The following is a 24,457-nucleotide window of genomic DNA, read 5'->3' as shown; positions in this document are numbered from 1 at the left end:
TGATAAGAACACTATTCTTGATTTTTTGGTAAAAAATTGACCTTATATTTCCAGAAGATTAACATGTACAATTATACAACATCTTACGTGTGCCATCTATCCTAATCGTCAATATGTCATTTCTTCTTTTAAAAAAACACGTTTTCATTACTCTTCAATTGAAACGTTACAAGGATTTGTCACGTAGCAAAAGTTGTCCTTGATTAAGGAACAATTAATATCAAAGATTGCATTTAACTTTCTCATTGAGGATTTATTTGTATATGTATACATTATTACAAAATGATATACATCTTTAAGTTCCAGTGGCGGATCCAGAAATTTTCATAAGTGAGGGCCCACTGACTGACCTAAGAGGGGGCCCGCTCCAGTCACGCTTCAGTGATTCCCTATATAAGCAACCAAATTTTTTTCCCAAAAAAAGGGGGGCAGGGCCCCCTGCCCCCCCCCCCCTAAATCCGCCTCATATTATATATATACCACGTTACTTAGTAACATATATTCAGGGGCGAATCCAGCCATTCAGTTTAAAAGAGGGGTTCCCAACTCAGGATAAAAAGGGGGAGTCCAATCATATGTCCCCATTCAAATGCATTGATCGTGCAACCCCCGGAACCCTCCTTCTGGATCCGCCACTACATATTGATATTACATCTAAGATTGTCACTGGTGTTACTGCATGGGCCCGGGCACTATCTGTTTTCTAAATTTAATTTTATAATAATTGACCACCTTCAAAAGCTAGCATGATGCTATTGAATACTATTCTGATGTTGGAAAGTTTTTTTTGTAACATATATGCATCTAAATTAAATAAAAGAATACTGTTCAAATCGTACTATAGTAAAGAATTCGAATGCAAGAAAGGTAACTGATTATTGCTTGATAAATGAGCAAGTTCGACAACTCTTGTCCACCTACAATCTACGCATGTGTGTCACCTGAACTATTCTTGCTTGCCGGTTTGTTTGAAGTTTTAGAGGAATAACGACTAGAATGGAGTTATCTGGAAAGATATGTATAGTTATATGTGCTTTGATGAGTGGTAAGTCCAGGGTATAGATTTAAAAAAAAAATGAAATGTAAGACTGATATAGAAACGCCAGGTAATTATTATTACCTGGTCAAAGTTGACAATGTCAACATATTTACCGGCGCCATAACCGGCGTACCTTCAAAAATTCATAGTGAAAGTAGATTTAAAAACTTTTAAACTTCCTCTTCTTAGGAAGCTAGATTCATCAATTTTTCCATCATACACAAGGCAAGTCCGTTTCGACATTTTTTTATGCACCTTCGATGTTTAAACCACGTGGGAAAATTAGCGTTACCTCTGATCATGTTACGGATCAATACTTTTAGATTACATGTATTCTTAATTTTTGGACGGTTAGATTTTTTTAGTACATATTATTTTGATGATTCAACAGTATGCATATTATATTATGTGTATCTTTAAAGTGTATTTAAAGGAATTTTCAGAGTCGTTACATTTTCGGTTTGGCATTATATATTCATTATTGATTGGCTTGGCGTCTAATTGACCAAGCCATTAAAGTCCTATTTTTATGACAATATAATATTGGATTATGTTCAGTACTGTTTAATGGTTTACAGATACATTGTTTCATAACTAATAATACGGTAATGGACATTTATTGTCTGAAAGGAAAATCATTAAAATATATTTATAGATATGCTGGGACAATTTACACTATTATAATCCCAGATATATAGACTGTTGTCTCTTATTTGTGTTTGTGACTATGTATACTGTATTGTTTATTATATTTGTAAAATAATAATATTGTAATGATATTATATCATGCTCCTTGTGAGCCCGTTTTATGGAAATAAAGCATCTTCTTATATATATATATTATCCAGAAAAACTCCAGACATGTATATATATTGGAAGTATTTTGTTAAAGAAAAACCCACATTCTCCGAGAATATTTTAGTAGTTTTACGAATTTTACATTCAAACTATTGAGAATTGACATAACAAAAAACACAAGCCGACAAGGGTGTGTTCTATTTTTCTGGTATTTTGTAACATACATGTGTATGCCTAACAAATTCAATTCCATTGTGTAACCTTCAGTTTTGTATTATACAAATGTAGTACACACAAAAAGAATCGATGATCAATAATTCTTTGCATTCTACATGTAGTGTGTTAAGTGGTCTAGTTCTTTCAGTAACTATCAGCAAAACTAAAATGGTACTAGTGTAACTATTATATGTGCCACATTTGAAAGCTTTATGTTGGACAACAAAGTTTATTATCCATTGAAGTTCAGGATTAAAGAAATATACAGCCCATAATAAACATAATAAAGCTTTAATGATGCCATGTTTCTGTAGAAGTTACATAAGTCCATCTGTCCAACTGTTTTGATTAACAATTTACACCTATTATCCACTTTAAATGACTGTAATTCTCTAATTTAACCTCTGTATAGACAGGAGTTCAACCATGTTGACATTTTCACACATAAAATTTAATTCTTCTTAACATTTAGTTGTAATACCCAGGGGTCATGCTTTACATGATTAAAAATAATTTCATTGGTCAACAAAAACTTGTTTAAAACAGTGATAAAACTGTTGACTTAATAGATAATGGAGTATTCTATTTTTAGATACATGTAGTATAAACCTATCATGCCTGTATAACGAAAAATACATTTCTCAAAATAAATAAAAGTATCAGTTACTTGATAAAATATTTAATAAACGCTTGAATAACATGTTTCTAATTCAGGTTCATTTTCACATTCCTTATTTGAATGATAAAATCTTTGATTTAAGTAGAATGTATTAAAATATATGTTTTAGGATACATGTAGATGATAAGTGATGTAAAGCTTGAATTTTTTAAATATATTTAATAGACCAACAAAAGACAAAAGTAATCAATAAACCGATTTCAAGGAAGTATTTGAGAGTGGGAGTAATTAAAATGTAAAAAAAGGTTAAATCTGATTGATATCTAGCTAGTTATTTAGACTTGTTGAATGAATGTTTATAAATACTAGGTTAACAAATGGACTGATGCCAGGGTTTCCTGCTATTAAGTCATGTAAGTGGTTGTTACTGCAGAGTGAATGCAGTTACTGCACTGCCAGGTGTCAAAGTTGTCATAATACCTGGCTATGTTTACCTTAGAATATTGATGATTCTCAGCTAATTACATATTGTGTCATTTGTTTGCATATTAGCATATGATCATGGCAGACTTTATAATCATCAGGGAAAAGAAAATTACAGGTCATTTGATCTAAAATAAACATATATTAAGTTGTCTGCTCTTTTGTTGGGTTGACCCTTTGACACATGACACACATGTCCAGCCTGTTTCCTTTCTCAATTCCACAATAACTAGTACAAACATGAGTTGTATTTTTTCGGTTAAAAACTAGTTTTATCACTAAATTGTTTAAATACATTTTATTATATAAAACTCACTTTAGTACATTCTATTTTCCTGTTAGTTTTGTGAAGTCTCCAATTGGCACTCATCCCACACAAAAAATAATTTAACAATAAAAAGGAATCTGATATATCTTAATTACACATTCCCAACCTCGGATAACCTTACATGTATTAACCTTGATAAATAATTAAGTTACATCATACCCTTAGTAAAAGGAACTTACTGATGCTGAAATAGCAGTTTCTATTTGTTTCTGTTGAAAAAGTAGACAATCTTTATTTTTATTATAGACAGTGAGTGTACATGTAGCTGACATATTATGTACTGTTAGTATCAGGACTATATTTTTATTCTGTGCTTTACCCTTGTGACTTTCTGGATACATGTACATGCAGGAAAAAGGGAGGAGGGGGTCTTCTGAACACATAAAATAGGTCAATTTTTAAGTCTTTAAGTCAAACTCTAGACATTTGCTACGGCCGGCCGTAGCGCTGAGAACTACTGAATTTGTTTATTGTTGTCGATTACTTTCTCTCTGTTTCTATAAAAACTTTTCTCTGGATACAACCAATCACCATATAACAAAGGTTCAATTTAGGTCACATGTTTTTCTAAATTCAAAGATATTACCAGTTATAATTTTTGGTGCTAAAAAAGTTTATTTTAGCAACAACCTTCTGGTTGTGAAAACATGTAGATATTGCATTACTTTGTATATAAATATGTTCGTTAGCTTAAAACCTTCATAACTCTGTCATTTTTGGCCGCTTTCCACTGTAGTTAGACAATTTACTTTTGCATCAAGTGTTATCACATACATGTAGTATACACACCTATAAACTGAATTGACTGTTTACTTGTTACAATAAACATGATAAATACCTGTAATTGGAGGAAACAGTCAAAGAATAGAATCATAACATTTTAAATTGTCTGATTCTTCTTATTATTTGGACAGTAAGTGTTGTACAATGTATGTAACATCAGCGGGCCAATATCAAGTGGTTATCAAGTAGGTGACAGAACATGTCTGTTTGTCCAACATCAGAGGGCCATATCAAGTGGTAGAGGGCTTTATCAAGTAGGTGACAGAACATGTCTGTTTGTCCAGGGCCAATATCAAGTGGTAGAGGGCTTTATCAAGTAGGTGACAGAACATGTCTGTTTGTCCAGGGCCAATATCAAGTGGTAGAGGGCTTTATCAAGTAGGTGACAGAACATGTCTGTTTGTCCAGGGCCAATATCAAGTGGTAGAGGGCTTTATCAAGTAGGTGACAGAACATGTCTGTTTGTCCAGGGCCAATATCAAGTGGTATAGGGCTTTATCAAGTAGGTGACAGAACATGTCTGTTTGTCCAGGGCCAATATCAAGTGGTAGAGGGCTTTATCAAGTAGGTGACAAAACATGTCTGTTTGTCCAGGGCCAATATCAAGTGGTAGAGGGCTTTATCAAGTAGGTGACAGAACATGTCTGTTTGTCCAGGGCCAATATCAAGTGGTAGAGGGCTTTATCAAGTAGGTGACAGAACATGTCTGTTTTTCCAGGGCCAATATCAAGTGGTAGAGGGCTTTATCAAGTAGGTGACAGAACATGTCTGTTTGTCCAGGGCCAATATCAAGTGGTAGAGGGCTTTATCAAGTAGGTGACAGAACATGTCTGTTTGTCCAGGGCCAATATCAAGTGGTAGAGGGCTTTATCAAGTAGGTGACAGAACATGTCTGTTTGTCCAGGGCCAATATCAAGTGGTAGAGGGCTTTATCAAGTAGGTGACAGAACATGTCTGTTTGTCCAGGGCCAATATCAAGTGGTAGAGGGCTTTATCAAGTAGGTGACAGAACATGTCTGTTTGTCCAGGGCCAATATCAAGTGGTAGAGGGCTTTATCAAGTAGGTGACAGAACATGTCTGTTTGTCCAGTTTTCTTTTGATCTCTTGACACTATCCTTAAAAAGATGATTTTTTATTAAACTGAGTGACACCCTCTCCTTTTAATCAGAACCTCCTTTCCAAGTAAAATAAAACTTGAAATAATAAGGTGATTTCATCTCTCACATGACAATATATTGAACCCAGTTCTCATTTGTACGTGTTTACATGTATAACATTGTTCATCATAATTTTGCATTATGGTCTGAGCTATCAGCTATGTTTTTTTCTCAATGAAGACTGGTGTTACTAAATTGTCTTGGAGAACTACATACATGTAGGTTTACGATTTCTCAACAAATGTCTTTAACAAGGATGGACTGAGATACAGGTATCAAGAGATTTCTGAATGCAAACAACAAGTTCTTGTACTTTTACATTTGATAACTTTAAAAAATTATCCACCATGACCATTGAGACACAGCAACATGTAACAGACAGATTATCATTTTACATTTGAATTTAAAATGCATGGGAATTTCGATTTTCCTTTTTATGTAATATTTCAATAAACATTTAAACACATCAAACCATCCATCCTCATCATTACATGTCTAAAGTAAAGGAAAAAGGTAAAACCCATTATGTCTAAAACCTGGTTAAATAGGGTATTTAAATACGCCTTATGCAATCAAGCACATTTTTAGACACAATGTAATGAATGACCTTGGAAATCTGTTTACCACTTTCATTTTTAGAATAATAACACTTGAAATATTGTACCCTAAAAGCTTTGTTAATATTTAATGTATATGCATTTTGGTTGAGAACGTTTATGTAATTATTTGATTATTGAAGAATAGTTGAGGAATTATATTTCCTGGGATTATAATATATCTGCATAAATCAATCCCTAGAATACACCATATTGATCAGTGTGTATTACTCATTCCAGCTTACACAATATTTCCTAGTTATTGGAAGGGTATAACATAAGATTAATCAATGTAAAGTAGAATAGAAGTTCTGTACATGTCAACGGATTGTACAGTGTAATGTTACATAATGTAACGTATTTGGCAGTGACAGCCTCTCACATTTATCTTTTGTTAGAAATTCATATATATGGGAAGAAAAGGATCCTCTCAACTTAACACATTATAAAAATAAGGAGATGTGATATGATTGCCGATGAAATTATGTGAGATGGAATGTCAATGCAACTTTAAGTCACCTTCAAAAAGTAGCAAGCCAATACTGTATAGCTTTCTATAGAATACCCTCCTGACATGACAAAATTTATACAATGTAACTATTTTGAGAAAATACTTTTAAATGAAAAACAAACATGATATGCAAAAACTTTTATTGAATCTTGGTGAGGTTCAAATTTTTTAGAGTGCCAAGACATGGGAAAGTTGTTTAACAAACTGTAAAAATCAGTTGCAGGGGCGGATCCACCTAAGGTTCCAACCCCGCACTCCCTGGATCCAGCATTGAGTTGGAAAACGGTTAAGTTCAACTGATTGCAACAAAGCACAAAAAAAATTAAAAAATAGAACAATTGTACCAGTCTATAGTTCAGTTGTATTCATCATCATGAAAGATATACATATTGTCTATACATGATATGTGCAAATCAAAAACAGTAACTGGTCTCAGCAGGACCAATATATCTATGGATGGTGTAAGATGTTCCTTACAAAATAAGTAACTTAATTTAGTTACAGCGGACATAAGTACTACAATGGCTATAAACGTGAAATAATGTTAAGGTCACATCAGAGAGTAAATATTAAATACATGCTAAAAATATTAGAAAATGGTCTCCAATTTAAAAAAAAAATACTTGTCTTAAATGACATTTGCCTTGCTTTTATAAAAATTGTTTACCAAATTGTCGGCCAATGATACATGTACATGTTCATTGAATCTTCCAGTATGCAACTAATTTGTGTTGGTGACAGGCAAGCTGAACTTACTTGAAGGGTATGGAATATCTTGAAAGTAATCTACAACATAAAAAAAAACATAAATTACAAATGTAATTGACTCTTTATTTAAGTCCGTGAGTATGCTTCAAGTTAAACAGTGTTTTTAAGTTTTGTTCAGGAATTCAAAAAAGACATATGTTAGGTCACTTATATACTGTTAAATTAAAACAATTCCATGAATTCAAAGAATGTTTAAAATAGACCTCATATTTGGATCAGTGGACAATAGAGTGATCATCTTTTTGTGTCATCTTTTTGTAAAGTGTTTTTGTCATGCAAATATTAATTGTTTAGCTACATTATGTTGTGTTCTATGATGCCATTAATCTTTACTCTTTATTTAGTTAAGATATTGTTTACAAGATTTAAATGCAGTTACCAGAAGCTGTAAATAAAGGGAAATATCAGTAGGTTATGGATCTTCTGACTGCACCAAACAAAGTCTAAAATTTCATCTGTTGATCTAAGGCTTACATGTCAGAGATAAAATTTGGGACAATTAGAGAAATTTTTGTATTTCAGTTACAAATTTAATTCTTACTTTAATTTTAATTTTGTACTGGTACTAAATGTTGAAGCATCATGTTTGAAAATGTGTGACGGTGTATCTTAAGATCTGATACATAAATTATATAAGACCCAATGATTATGCACATTTTCTTTCTCTTTTAATATCGGACATTTTTATGCTCAGGGACATTCAGGTTAACCCTTGTCTGTCTGTCTATACATGTACATTTAGGTTCATCTGTCTATATGCAAGCAGTGGCATCATCTGTGTCCCTTAGGAATAGATACAGACATGTTCTCCATTTATTTCTCTTTAGTATAAGTTAAGGAGTTTTTATTCTTGATGCATTTTTTGTTTGAAAATTCTGTAGAATTCTACATTAAAACTTCTATATTGAAAACAAAGTCATCTTTTTCTCATGTTGATTGAATATTCTTGTTTGAACAGTAAAAAAAATGCAAATTGCACAGCTTAAACCAGGTACATTTTAAATTACCCTGTATTTAATATTATAAACGAAGCAATAAAACTCAAGTGGGAAAGGTCATGAAAGGGTAATAGAAGTCACAAGCATAGGTCACAAATCTTTGTACAGGTTGAATTTTATTACATATTATAGTCAGTTGATCTATGATCATTGCTATACATATACTGTACAAATGTACAAATAGCCATGTAGAAGACATACATAATTTATGAAACTATTTGTATTTTCTTGGCTGTAACGATTGGTGACAGATGTTAGTTATACATCCAGATGACACATTTATATTACTACATGTAAATGTGCATACTAACATGCATCATGTGCAATAGACCTATAGTCTTTCAATGCATATTCATTTGTACTCAACAATTACAATGGACCTTTATTTATATGAGGAATTGGTCATTAATGGGAATCAGTAATTTTTTTGGCAAATTTTGTATGATTTTCAAATATTTTTTTATTGGAAATATTATGTATAGCCTTTAAAATATATAGCATTCTGTAAGCTATTGATGCCTAAGTAAATAATTTTCGAGTATTACATATTTTTTGAAGAAAATAGTATGCACAGTTCTTTAGAAATATTAAAGCCATTATAATCCAAATTCACTTTGGTTACATCTTCAGCAACCTAGAAAGTTTAACCTTTTAAAAGAACATGTACAGTGCTAAGGCTAGACTTTAAATAAGTATTAACCTGAGCTAGACTTTATTAAATCAATTATTAATCACATTACAAGAACTTGGTTGTAAGTCCTTAATATTTATGAATAACAGTGTAGCAGTGTTAAAATATCTGTTTGTTTAAAATTAGAAATAATCCTATTTTAAAATTTAAACATACATAATATATTGTATAAGGCCATTTATTGTTTAAAATTTTGTGAATAGGGATATAATCTTGTAGTACTAATGTCATTCAAAATTGTTAAGTAAAGGATTAATCTAATTGTTAGGTCTTACATTTATTTCTTTGTTAATAAAAAAAAGATGCATTTAGACTAAGGCAGGGATCAACCCCAGTTATTAAAGGGTAGTGCAACGTCCACTTTTATGTTTAAAGTTTCAGCACCACCCTTGGATTAATAGGGCACTGCTTACTTTTTAGAGCATTAACCTTACTATTTTACATACATCCAGTAAATAAGTATAGACCTGAGTAATAGGTGAATTTTCTCATCAAAATTTGTCTTGTATGAGATTTTTATACGCCCGTCAAAATTTTGACGGGACGTATTATGGTATACAAATGTCCGGTGTCCGTCCGTCTGTCTGTCCGTCTGTCTGTCCAGCGTAAACATGTCGCACCGTAACTTGAAAACGACCTACCCAAAGGACAAGGTTCACTAATGGCACAAAAATGGCCTAAAATATCAACTTTATTATAAACACCAAAAAGGTCTCAATTTGGTTCGTAAATGGGTCTATTTCAAGTATAAATGCTTAATATATCAGTTCTTTTCATAAGACTACAAGATATTCGCCAAAGTAAGCCCATTTTGGACATTTTGTCAAAATATGATGATTTTGTGCATTTTTCGAACCTAAAAGCTTCTGAAACACCTTGGCCGCCACCTACGATCCAGAATGTGTTGTAACCAAAAGATTCCAATTTTGATATAGATTTCATCAATATAAACACATTTTGGATCGTAGATGGAGGCCAACGAAGGTTAATTATGCCAAAAACAATTAAAATTATGGACAAAAAGTACCAAAATTGACCTTTTAATACAAATTATGCTCATTTAAGAGGCCATTGCTCCATAAATAGTAAAGGAAAGTGCCAGAAAAAATATTTTTGTCTTAGTTGTATCATCACAAGTATTTCTATGTGACATTTGTAATTTTTTGCCCCAATTTAAAAAACATAAACAAATCAGGGCCAGTTTTAACCCTCCGTGAACCTTCTCCTTTCATGAAACTTAATATAGTTGTTTCTTATTATGGTCAAATGATCTGTATACTTTTTGGTGAAAATAAGATTTAAACTTTTTGAGTTACGGCACTTTATAACTAAAACAGGGGTGTGTTTTTTTCACATGTCGCACCGTATCTCAAAAATATTTCTTGATTATTGCTTAAAACTTTACACACTTCTTAGTTATAATAATCTTAATATCTGTATACTTTTTGGTGATGATTCAAAATTTCATTTTTGTGTTATTGAGTATTTTGTAAAAAAGGGGGAGGGGTTTTTTACATGTCGCGCTGTATCTCAAAAACAATTTATGATTATTGCTTAAAACTTTACACCCTTCTTTGTTATATTTATCTAAAGATCTGTATACTTTTTGTTGATGCTTCAAAATTTCATTTTTGAGTTATTGAGTATTTTGTAAAAACGGGGGAGGGTTTTTTTCACATTTCATGCCATATCTCAAAAACAATTTATCATTATTGCTTAAAACTTTACACACTTCTTTGTTATTTCAATCTTAAGATCTGTATACTTTTTGGTGATGACTTAAAATTTTATTTTTGAGTTATTGAGTATTTTGTAAAAAAGGGGATGCTTTTTATACGGCCGTCAAAATTTTGACGGGACGTATTATGGTATACAAATGTCCGGTGTTCGTCCGTCTGTCCGTCCGTCTGTCTGTCCGGCGTAAACATGTCGCACGTAACTTGAGAACGACTTATCCAAATTTCATGAAACTTAATATAGTTGTTTCTTATAATGGTCAAATGATCTGTATACTTTTTGGTGAAAATAAGATTTAAACTTTTCCAGTTACGGCACTTTGTAACTAAAACAGGGGTATGTTTTTTTTCACATGTCGCACCGTATCTCAAAAACCATTCTTGATTATTGCTTAAAACTTTACACACTTCTTAGTTGTATTAATCTTAATATCTGTATACTTTTTGGTGATGATTCAAAATTTCATTTTTGAGTTATTGAGTATTTCGTAGAAAAAGGGGGAGGTTTTTTTTTACATGTCGCGCTGTATCTCAAAAAACGATTTATGATTATTGCTTAAAACTTTACACACTTCTTTGTTATATTAATCTTAAGATCTGTATACTTTTTGGTGATGATTCAAAATTTCATTTTTGAGTTATTTAGTATTTTGTAAAAAAGGGGGAGGGTTTTTTTTACATTTCGTGCCGTATCTCAAAAATGATTTATGATTATTTCTTAAAATTTTACACACTTCTTTGTTATATATATTAATCTTAAGATCTGTATACTTTTTGGTGATGACTCAAAATTTTATTTTTGAGTTAATGAGTATTTTGTAAAAAAGGGGATGTTTTTTTTTTACATGTCACACAGTATCTCAAAAACAATTTATGATTATTGCTTGAAACTTTACACACTTCTTTGTTATATTAATCTAAAGATCTAGATACTTTTTGGTTTGATTCAAAATTTTATTTTAGTGATATTTAGTTTTTTGGAAAAAAAAAAAAAACAGGGTGTCTCAAAAACAATAAATGGTTATTGCTTAAAATTTTCTCAGGAACTATTTATGATTATTGCATAAAACTTCCACATAAGACGTCGGGCGTATCATGCGCTTATGGCGCAGCTGTTTATTTTTACATGTCACGCCATATCTCAAAAGCAATTTATGATTATTGCTTGAAACTGTACACACTTCTTTGTTATATTAATCTGAAGATCTGTATACTTTTTGGTTTAATTCAAAATTTTATTTTAGTGATATTTAGTTTTTTGTAAAAAAAAAAACAGGGTGGGGGGGTTTCACAATTCCCGTCGTGTCTCAAAAACAATAAATGGCTATTTCTTAATACTTTCTCAGAAACTATTTATGATTATTGCATAATCTTCCACACAAGACGTCGGGCGTATCATGCGCTCATGGCGCAGCTGTTTATTAGTAATGTCTTAATCTGCCTTACTTTTAATAAAAATGATCCCTGAAACAGTTCCAAACATAGTCTTCTTCAGAGATATCCGTGGCTTTGAGACGTCCAGCAAAAGTCTGAAACATTAAACTAACTGTGCTCAGGTGAATGGAGTCCAGAAATTTTAATTTGGTCTGTATTTACTTAACCGAATGTCAAGAGGAAAATCTTTCTGACCTTTAGAAGGCATTTACTTATGGCCATAATTGTGGTACCATTTTACATTTTGTTTAGACTTTAGAAATGTTGTGCTCTGTATATCTTGTACATGTGTCTCTATTGACGTAAAAAATTCTGAACAAATTTTGACCTTGTTTATTAATGGAATATTTAGAAAACCAGTACACTAAAAGATTTGCAATTAAATCAGAACAGAGAAGGACCTAATTCAAACTATTTACAAATAGAAACAAACTACAACAAATGTATATGAATTACTGTAGTACAAATGTTAACCAGTAATTTATTTTATGAGTATATGCATTAAAAAATTAAATTGAAATTCATAGACTGTGAAATGTTTTTAAACATCATCAGTAATTTACATTACCCAGTACTAAGCTTATAAAAAGGTATGCTTAATAATATTTTAGGGAAAGTGGAACATGTGTATATACAAATGAATTATGAAAATTATATAAACTATCCAGAGAAACAAAATGACATTTACAGAGGAAATGTGTATTATCAGTATAGATTGTCAGAGTTACATGTTGGAATCATTAGGACTTGTTAGGTCCTGCTGGGTCCTATTAATTCCAGCAGTGATAAAACCACTAATGTCAAAAAAACTCCCAGTGAATTAATATTACATATTACTATTGATTAAGTAGATCATATACTACTGTAGATCAAGGAGGAGAAATATTTGGTATCTATACAATTCCATTGGATAAATTGGCTATAATGAACTATAGTGGATCCACAGTCAGTTTACAAGTGCTATTCACATTAAAAATTATGAAATGATTTAAAGTTTTACTATGTTTCTTAGAAGGATAGAAGACACTGGAAGATGAAGTGTACAACCTAAGACTTCCTTTGATCTACAAGTGAATAGATATAAGCAAAAAACCTATATTTTTTTCTATTACAAAATGTACCCAGTATATTTTTTGGAACTCGGATCAAGCAATTCAGTTATTGAAAGCAAATGTAGATGTGATCTTAGGTTCATTCAGGCCAGGGTTTTTAAATTTGTTGGTTTACAGTTTTTTTTCTATTGGACTTTTTTGCCAGTCTTAAAATTTAGAAAAAATAATTTTTTTTGTGGACCTTTTTCTGTGACCATCCTACTATAATGCTATGTTGTGGCTTGGATTTACATAAATTACAATAATGAATTAATGTAAGATACATGTACATGTATATAGCTGCTATAACCATAAATGTATATATATTATTTATGTTTATCTTGTGAAAAGACAAAAAATCCTGATAGAGCATACAGATAAGCTGATGATTAATTTCTCATCATTAGCTTAGAGATTTATAGTGTGTCATATGTTACAAGGCTGTTGTATAGTATGTTTCAAGGGCAGGTTATCTCGCACCTGCATACAATATGGACATACTCTGGATTGTCCTTGTCATTAAATCACAGAAATACCATTTGTTAGTCTTGTCAGATATAGATGTAAGAAATGTGTGAATGTACTTTTTATATCAGAAAGTCATACAATTGTATCTGATTTGATTGCTTATCTGGTGAGGTTAAAGTTGAATTGACAATCACTTTTCTGAACACTTAATTTTAACAAGCAGCTGTACTTACGATGTCAATGGGCACTTGACTTTTACTTAATATTTGATTAGATGAAGAAAAGAACTGAAATTAATACAAACAATATTTCTACAAAAAAAAAAAGAATTTAAGGGGTTTCTGCTGTGGCATTGATTTACATGTATAATATTATTGCCAAATGAATACAGCAATATTACAAGTACATATCTTGGTATAAAAGTATGTTGAAGACTTATTTTAGTTGTTTAATTTTTGCCAGAAAATATTGAGAAGATTTTTGTATGGTTCTATACAGTAATACTGTTGATACTTTGGTGCCTTAGTAATCAAAGCTGAACACAGCCTGGCATATGTACAATGCAGTGGCCCTGCTCCAGTGATTCCCTATATAATAAACCTAATTTTCCCACAAAAGGGGGGCCAGGGGCCCCTGCCACCCTAAATCTGCCTCTGCAATGTACAGTATATGGAATGAGTGTTACATTGGAGACATTTGAACATATTTAGAATTATAGTTTGTTTAGTCTCATCAAGGAGGTAACATATCTGGACATATAACCTCCATGATGTCATTTTTAAGCTTTGAGGTCAATTTAATCAATACACAGATGATGATATCATAATGAAGATTGACCCTATTATTGTCACAACAACATACTTATTTTATAGTGATATAAGATAAATATTTAATGAAGCATGTTTTTATGTATGTTTTTGCATGTATGTACTATAACTGTCAAGGTCTGATATTGACAAACTAATCATATATTGTGTATAGGAATTTATGATTCACTGACACACAATTTTATTATGTTTCCGCCAAGGTTTAGAGTCAGCCAGATTCTGTCTGGACAACTCTAATATGACTCTTTATGATTGAAAAGAATCTGCGGTGAATTCTTTTTGAATTCAGGAAACCAATATTATTGAAAAATATTCATAATTTTATAAATGACAGCATACATTGTAGCTCTGCTTTTATTACGTTATTAAGTCAAATATAATTTTATCAAAAGTTTTGAGAAAATGAACTAATGTGTTTCCAATGTTTGTACATACATGCATCTCTCTGTGTGGCTTTCAGGCATAAGTCCAATGTTTGTACATACATGTATCTCTCTGTGTGGCTTTCAGGCATAAGTCCAGTGTTTGTACATACATGCATCTCTCTGTGTGGCTTTCAGGCATAAGTCCAGTGTTTGTACATACATGCATCTCTCTGTGTGGCTTTCAGGCATAAGTCCAGTGTTTGTACTTACATGTATCTCTCTGTGTGGCTTTCAGGCATAAGTCCAATGTTTGTACATACATGTATCTCTCTGTGTGGCTTTCAGGCATAAGTCCAGTGTTTGTACATACATGCATCTCTCTGTGTGGCTTTCAGGCATAAGTCCAATGTTTGTACATACATGTATCTCTCTGTGTGGCTTTCAGGCATAAGTCCAGTGTTTGTACATACATGCATCTCTCTGTGTGGCTTTCAGGCATAAGTCCAATGTTTGTACATACATGTATCTCTCTGTGTGGCTTTCAGGCATAAGTCCAATGTTTGTACATACATGTATCTCTCTGTGTGGCTTTCAGGCATAAGTCCAGTGTTTGTACATACATGCATCTCTCTGTGTGGCTTTCAGGCATAAGTCCAATGTTTGTACATACATGTATCTCTCTGTGTGGCTTTCAGGCATAAGTCCAGTGTTTGTACATACATGCATCTCTCTGTGTGGCTTTCAGGCATAAGTCCAGTGTTTGTACTTACATGTATCTCTCTGTGTGGCTTTCAGGCATAAGTCCAATGTTTGTACATACATGCATCTCTCTGTGTGGCTTTCAGGCATAAGTCCAATGTTTGTACATACATGCATCTCTCTGTGTGGCTTTCAGGCATAAGTCCAATGAGGAAACTTTCAAGTCATTCTGATAGAAGACCTGTGAGCTTTGATTAAATTGTAAAATTAATTAAACCTCCAATGCACATGCACAATATCTTTAAAATGCAGTCTTTTTTTCAGTTGCAAAAGCATAAGCAATGTAAAAATTAAAATAAAATAGTTAGCCCACCCTGAATATAAGTTGGATAAATCATTTATTAGATTGTTATCTACATTTGATCAAGTTCTTAGAATGTTGTTCACCATTGAAGGTAACAGCTGGTGACAGCCAACAATGGTAACAGATCAATGCTTGTTATATTTATACCTGGATTAATGAATTAAGTTTGTTTTATCAACTTTTATTATGTAATAAATCAAAGAGTATTGATTGATAGTTTAATCATTGAATAACCATTAGGTTTTGTAGGTTCCTAGCACCTGCTGGTGTTGTTAAAAGACATTATTATAGGCTCAATGACAATAGCTGATAATGAAAGTTTTGTTTTGACATTGTGTAGAAATGTTGTACATTGTCATTTTGTGAGGTTACAAGGTTGTAAAATTAACCATGACAGCTTTCTATTTAATGAAGCTGAATGAATGAATTAAAATACTTTCCAGCATTGGTCCTTTGGAGATATGATTATGATTAAGCAATGTAAGATGAGAAATAAACACTGACACACATCTCTCACACCAGGTTGTCTATTTATTGCATAATAAAATCAATCAAATATCTGTATTCACCATTATAGGGTCCACATAGGGCATTTCAATAATAAATTAATGAAACACATAGAAGACAATTAAATTAAGTGATCCCAGCTACATTCTTTTCTACTGACTTAGCTGGTAACACAACGGTTATTAGACAGTCATTAGACTGTTGATCTGCCTCCCTCTAATTGAAGTAAAACTGTGGTCCTTGTATTTAAAATAGACACATCAAGTCCTGATAATTAAAACAATACATCACATGATATTAGGAATTGTCAGAATCCAGCAGGAATAGAGAGAAATGGTCTTGATATCAATGAAATCCAGCAATCCAGCATGTCAATTATTAACTAAGGCCCTTAGTAAGGGAATGTTGTAACCTAAAACATTTTTTATTTTATTAAGGTATCATATATGATCATATATATGAAAGGCGAGGACTGGTCCAATAGTCTGGTGAACCTGACATGTACTTTTTAATACAAATTTTTTGGAGCTTAGGGTCAATTTTGCATTTTCAGGTATCTCGGTATATCTTTTTGTTAAAGTTTATCACAATAACCTTCCAATAACCTTGATTCATGACTTAGAAAGTCACAGAAAAAAATAGTTGGGGTACCTTTGATGCATTGTCACAGGTAACCTTTTCATATGATCTTAAAATTATCATTGTATGAATTGTATTGGTATATAATATTAATTGTTAGAAGGGAATTTAAATGTTTATCTTTTGAAACAACACTTCATTCTGGGGCCAAACAAAAAAGTATTTGTTAAATATTACATGCTTAAAAAATGAAGGGAGGGAGGGATTTTTAAAATGATTTTAAATTATTTTTTACATCAAGTCTATGGGAGAAACAATGGGAATTTAACAGTGCTTACTGGTAATAAAAAATCTTCTAAAAAACTTAAGGGTAGGAGAGGGTACAGTAATCACACATACTTTTTTGTTTGGCCTTGACACAGGGTAAATAAAAATTCACTATTCATAAAGAGGCTGATACTACATTCTTGGTATATAATGTACCTGGCATAGAAAGTAAAGTTAGCAGGAAACAGAATTATATGTTGGATGCATCTTGTGTACTAGTAAAAATAAACATGATTTATTGCACATATCATATTTTTACATTTAAACTGCATAGACTAAGATACAGTATTAGGTTTCTTTTTGCCACATAATAAAAAAACAACATTATATGGTTACTGAGAATTAATTGATAAGTCACCCAAGCTGTCAGTCTTGTTTATAATTTGACACCTGAAAAATAGTAGGCAATTATAAGTTGATTTAGAACCAACTAAATTATTATACCATGCTTTAGTATAGCCAGAACAACCATGGTTATGATTGTTGCCTTAATAAATCACTAAATTCAAGATGCTAAATTTTCGCTCTTTATCATACAGGGTCTTGGGATTTTTCTCATTGTTGAAGGACGCACAGACTGAATTGACTCTTATTGATATTCCTAATTGTCTTCAATATGATCTTTTTAAATCAATCAAATAAAATATGTTCTCATATTATGATGAGTTGTATTGTGTAAGTTATTTTCAGATTTGTTGGTCAGACCTGAAATTGATAAAACCTGAATTGAGGATGTAATACTCGTCACAAATTGATGCATGTCTTTATCACAAACCAAGTCACTTTTTAGATTTACTCTTTTCAGTATTTTTTTAATATCAGCAAAAATGGTACAGCCACTCACAAGTCTATCATGCAGTGATGTTGAAACAAGATTTCTTTTTTATGACTTATCCTGAAAGAATACATCCTCTTTATTATGTTATTTTAAAGATACCAACTAAGTTAAAAGTTATTTTGAGTACATGTAATAGGAAGAATACTTCCACATTCTGCTTAAGATCATATAGTCTTGTGAATATCAAGTCCTGGGAAAGCTTTGTTTGATTAACCTGGCTTTTTCTCAATGTTCAATAGTTTTTCGATAGGCATATAATCTTGGATTTACCTGGCTTTTCCTTCAATATTCAATAGTTTTTCAATAGGCACATAATCTGGGATTTACCTTGCTTTACCTTCAATATTCAATAGTTTCTTCAGTAAGCAAACAATCAGCCTGTACATAGTATAGTATTTTATGCAGACAATTGACCTTAGTAAAGTTTACTGATTACAAATTCATTCATAATCATGTTTATACATTAAATAATAATGAATGGCAGGTAACCTGAGGGTACCTATATTTACCTGAGTACACCTGAGATTGTGTAATGGATATTATATTTATACTTTTTTACTGAGCATTTAAGCCTATACGATTTGATATGAATCATCTAAGATAATAGGATGCAAGTTCCCAAAGGTCAACACTGGGATTGGTACAATTATAAATGGTTTTGGTCACAGGGTTTTGATTCTTACAAACATTTCTAGTAATAACATTTTGGTGGGGATACAGGTGCAGCAGAAAAGGCTGGCATCTCTAAACAATGTCAGGAGTCTGTCCTTCCTTAAACATTGAATGGAAAATAATACTCAATTTCGATGCTGCTTTAAAAATAAAATGAAAAATAAAATAGACCAATATGGATTTCTTATTCAGCAGTTCAATATGTTCTCAGGTGTATAAAAGAGGTAGAGGTTCAATCATGGTAAAACTTACCAAATATTTTTTTTTTCAAAGCATCTAAATTGACTTAACTACCGCTTTTCTAAGCAATGTACTGTTATTTGATGTCTTTTTCAAAAGTGATTTTTTTTTTTTCATTTTTAATAATGCTGATATTTACTCATTTCTTTAAACATAAAATAGTTATACAATGGGAGATAACTCAATTATTTTTCTTAAAACTTTTTGACTTATGTAAATGATTTGATATTAACTTTAAAAAGGGGTGTTGGATTAATCAAATATAAGAAACCTTTTTTGTGTCGACTCATATAAATGAAATATGAAGCATTGTTATATATCTTCTGCCTGAAAAAAAGTTGAGGAAGGGACCTATTTCTACTCCTTTTGTTTGTTTGTCCTCGTTTATAATTACCTTTAAGTTTAGTTCTACTTTTCATCAAAGTTATACAAAAAGTTTATAAAGTAAACTACATTCATGTGGTTCAAACTTTAAAAAGTATTTTTGAGTTGATGTAAAAATATCTAACTGTATACATGTATATAAAAAAACAACATCCATCAAGTGTATTTAGTAATATAGGCTCCATATCTTTGTATTGTTGAGTTTGAGAGAATAAAAACAAGCCATACAGTGTTCTAGATATCCATAAAATGTATACAATATATCACCAAAATATATGGAAATTGGAAATGTTGTCAATTACTATTGTCAGAATTGTCAAATTATTTCTAAATATTCTTCTGTTATGTACTTACAGTAGATAGTTCATAATGTCTCATTTATTTTCATTCCAGTGTCAAATGGCAATGATATGTTAACTCTAGATAAACAAGAGGACTTCGTTTTGGTTGGTGCTTCACCTAAGTATAAATGTACTGTGAATCAGAATGCTAACTTTCTGATAGGAAATCCATTGAAATGGGAGAAAAGAGGACGAGATGGTTCTAAAGTTGTTATATCAGTGCTAGCCAATGTAGAGGCAGGACTTGCAACAGAATATAATGTACAGCTAGATACTACAGATAATGCCATGTCTTTTACTCTAAGCTTTAAGCAAGGTTAGTAGTAGATTTGATTTGTATCATTCAAAGTGAAAATTCTTTGTAAAAAATATGTCACTTAATACATTCATCAGAAATGACAGTCACAGTATGCTCTTTTTATTTTGCAAATATGCAAACCATGAATCATTGATCAACATTTAATTTTCATGATCAGGACGCTGTTTCTCAGATATTATACGCAATAGATCAACTATTTTATTCGTGGATGGAATAATTGTAAGGTGTATATGTCCATTTAGTAGCGTTTATCTGACCTCATTTTCACTGTTTATAAGTCAGTGTTATGTTTTCTTGGTAAGATTAAAATTATTCTTTGTAGCATTATGTTTTCTGATATGTTTTCGTCTTTCCAATATTTGTCTTGTATCATCTCATTGGCCTAAATTGTTCCAAATTTTATTATTTTTATATATTATTGCAGTTCAGTGGCTTAAAATGTTTTAAATTTTATTATTTTCCCTATTTACAGGAATAAAAGAAGATTATGATGGGCACTTTGCATGTGTTCTGTATAACAAGAGTAACACAGTCTTAGCAGAGAAGTCAGTAGATGTTCATGTAATACGTAAGTTAACAGTTAATATGTACCAATAAAACAGGACAACACTTTGGAAAAGAAGACCTATGAAACAGATTTACATGAGACATTCTCAAATGATTAAAAAAGATTAAAATTTATTTAGGAAAGTGCATAAAACAAATTTTATTGGATTAAGAGCATGGGTTTGTTCACAAAGTGAAAGAAGCACTTCATATTAGAATGTGATATTTTTCTTACTTGACTTGTTCAGAAATCAAGATTGACAGCAGAACCTGTTTAGTAACACAAGTACACACCCGTGATATCGCGGGTCCGTGACTGAATTAAAGTATATAACTATGCCTAAGCCTTATTTTAGTAATTGGTATTGTCATCTGATAAAGTCATGTCGATTATAAGATACACACAGTTTTCTCTGCTTTCAAATCTTTCTGTTTGAACCCGTCGACCTGGAACTTATCAATTATTGGAAATATTAATTATTTGGAAAACAAAAGGTCCAGGCTATCCAGGAATGGGGTATTTTTTAATCAACAGCATTGTCCTATATTAGTTATCTTAGAAAGTCTTGCTGATTGCTGAATAAAGCTACAATAGGGAACAATTTGACAATGATTGAATTTAGTAGTGTCAGCCCTTTGATTATGACCCGTGTATATAGCAAAATCCTAAATACACCGTTTGGTGGTGCGCCTGTCAAATGCGGAACGTACAGATAAGGTAATAGCTAACAGGTGAATATACTATTGGTATCGGTATCGGATTAGACCCGGAACTTGTTAATTACTGGCAATATTAATTATGTTGAAAACAAAAGGGTCTAGAGTGGTGTAATTTTTAATCTACACCATTGTCCTATATTAGTTATATATAGAGTTGAATTCTTTGATTTGTCGTTTTTACCCGATGACGGCTGACAAATTGGACCTCGTAATTTTAGTATTATAGATGTATAGTGGTTCAATTAAATAGCCTATCTTAATCAATTATAGTTCTGATTAAGTAATGAGGTCACTCAGAACTGACCAATTACAGTTTAAAGTACATTTTGTGAGGTATTTGAATTCAGTTTTGATGCAGTCAACTAGTCCTAAATTGGTCTAAATGTTCTGCATTTATTGGTAGATCTTGTATATTTTAACATAGATTACTGGCTACTATCTTTTAAGTATATATTTTTAATTGAGTTAAAACTGCATTTCCTATGAATATATCTAAGTGATCCTCCTTGTAAAATGAGAGCAAAATGAATTATTTCTTTTCATATCCATACCTTGCGAAACAAATAAATATGCAATACCTTTCTAATAATATCCCAGGAATGCACTCTCTTAGTTTATGTTTTTTAACATCTTCATTTGCTATGTTTCTGATAAAAATGAGGTATTTATGAGTAAGAACAAAGAATGGTGTTGGTGGTTCTGAATGTTACTTTGTGAAATAGCAATTAAAGAATATCAGCTCTGTATGTTGGTCTAGTTACATAGTCATATGCATATGTCATTAACATGATCTTGTCCTAATATACACATAGTATTTCCCACTGATGTATAACACATCCTTCCTTGTTGTTGATATGATTAGTTAAACAGGTTTATATTATTCAGAACTCCACATATTAATGCTGTTCCTTTATTGATTTGTTTGTCAGAAACCTTCAATTATCAAAACCACTGTATAACAGTTTTAATGACTACATTGTTTTAATGAGGGCAATTTTGGGAATAAACCAGCTTTGTTAAAATACATTGATTTATATTTGTTACAGGAACGATCCAAAAAACAGAATTTGAAATAGGAGACCAAAAACAGACAGTATCAGGTGAACCAGCCTTATCAATCAGATTAGAGGAAGGAACTTATAAACCAATCTGTAGAACAGAAGGTTCTAACCCAGCAGCTGTTATAAAGATTTACCTTGGTAATACAGAGGAGATGGGTGATCCTCAGGTAGAGGTACCAGATACCAGCAGGACCCAACCACCAATAGTGTATAATGTAGAGAAATCAGCTACCATCAGTCTCAAACCAGACGATAACGATAAAATACTTAAATGTGTTGCCAAGGTTCGCGATGATGATTCTATGAAAACAGAAATCTCCTATAAACTTGAAGTTTTCAGTAGTAAGTATCACAATTTTAGCTAGACCTTTGCTGTATTTTAACTGCAATTTTATTAAATTGAAAATCTCACTATACTGTATATGACTCCAGGTGTCCTTGCAATACATATTTATTGTAATATTAAAAACATCTTTAATATAAATATTTTAATTTAAATAAATAATTATAAAAAAAGAAGTGGTATGATTGCCAATGAGACAACTCTCCACAAGAGACCAAAATGAAACATAAATTAACAACTATAGGTCACCATACGGCCTTCAGCAATTCACAAAGCCCATACTGCACAGTCAGCTATAAAAGGATTGCATGACAGAAAACTTTCGTACTCAATAGAACTCTGTTAGCAGTTATGTTAAACCATTTATACAGGAGTTATGGAACTTTGACCAGATGAACACAGTTAAGAAAGAACAATTAATTCACTGTTGTGCCTTGATAACTAAATTTTAAAACAAATTTAACATATAAATCCTATAGAAAATCGAAAAAGTGTATTTATTTATCTTAATTACAGTAGAAATTTTTCATGAATGAGTTTGCAGATTCTGAATACATTTTGAAAGACAATCATGACGATATTCCATGTTTTATAATTTATAAATTCTAATAAAAATTTCAGTTCCACCTGAAATATCATGTAACAACATCACTGCTATGAAGGGAAACAAATTTGTGGAGCTGACTTGTACGATCAAAGTACCAGGTATAACTTGTACAAGTAATAACATCTTCTGGGAGAATGGTGAAAATGGAGACCGGTATGATGTCGATTATAACCAGAATGGCCTCAGAGTATTTTGTTTGGTATGTTTTACATAAATGGCAGTATAGATATGTTTACTATGAAAAATGACATTTTAAAAAAAATAGTTGCTTAATATTGACTTTTATATGACCGTCATACAAGTGAGAGGCTTAGTTAACTATAAAACCAGGTTAAATCTACCTTTTTCTACACAAGAAAATGTCTGTACCAAGTCAGGAATATGACAGTTGTCCATTCGTTTGATATGTTTGAGCTTTTGAATTTGCCATTTGATTAGGGACTTTCTGTTTCAAATTTTCCTTTGAGTTCAGTATTTTTCTGATTTTACTTTTTGATATATATATGCACAATAATATTATCCTCATCAAAGGGATTTAATTCTCAAATATCTTTAAAAGACCTAACCAAGGAATAGATTCCGATCATTAGTTGTCAAAAGGAAATAATATGATATTATTACGTAAGTATTTCTGTATTGGCCTTGTTATTGGTCCGAGGCTTGCTGTATTGACCTGAGGCGAAGCCGAAGGCCAATACAGCTGGCCGAGGACCAATAACAAGGCCAATACAGAAATATACGTAATAATATCTTTATTAATTAACTACAGTGTTACAATATTTTCTTAATATCATTTCAAGAGATAAATATTTTTACCTTGAAGTGGAACTATCCAAATCTCAGTTTGTTTCTTTGTATTAGATGCAATACATAATGATCTGGTGCTGTTTCCAGGTGTCTTCAGTATTTTCTCATCTGATGAATTTTTCTACCCTTTTCAGTGACTATAAAGTGTTACAACTTAAATTTAGACGCAACACATAAATAGTTATTGGAAAGGT

At 31.7% G+C, this 24,457-nt stretch overlaps 1 protein-coding gene across 1 annotated transcript in view; it reads left to right on the top strand.

The window, feature by feature from the left end:
• The first annotated feature begins 912 nt into the window (after positions 1-912).
• The window catches only part of LOC143065009 (uncharacterized), a 31,097-nt gene continuing 7,552 nt past the window's right edge, over positions 913-24,457 (top strand). Inside the window, exons 1-5 of the mRNA XM_076238276.1 lie at positions 913-1,045; positions 19,913-20,176; positions 20,652-20,747; positions 22,492-22,848; positions 23,471-23,655. Of these exons, the coding sequence (XP_076094391.1) occupies positions 997-1,045; positions 19,913-20,176; positions 20,652-20,747; positions 22,492-22,848; positions 23,471-23,655 (951 nt within the window). The 5' untranslated portion in view covers positions 913-996. The remainder of the gene's footprint in view (positions 1,046-19,912; positions 20,177-20,651; positions 20,748-22,491; positions 22,849-23,470; positions 23,656-24,457) is intronic.

Source organism: Mytilus galloprovincialis, chromosome 2 (genome assembly GCF_965363235.1).
Source record: "Mytilus galloprovincialis chromosome 2, xbMytGall1.hap1.1, whole genome shotgun sequence".
Taxonomy (NCBI): Eukaryota; Metazoa; Mollusca; class Bivalvia; order Mytilida; family Mytilidae; genus Mytilus; species Mytilus galloprovincialis.
This window is presented reverse-complemented; position numbering and strand designations above follow the sequence as displayed.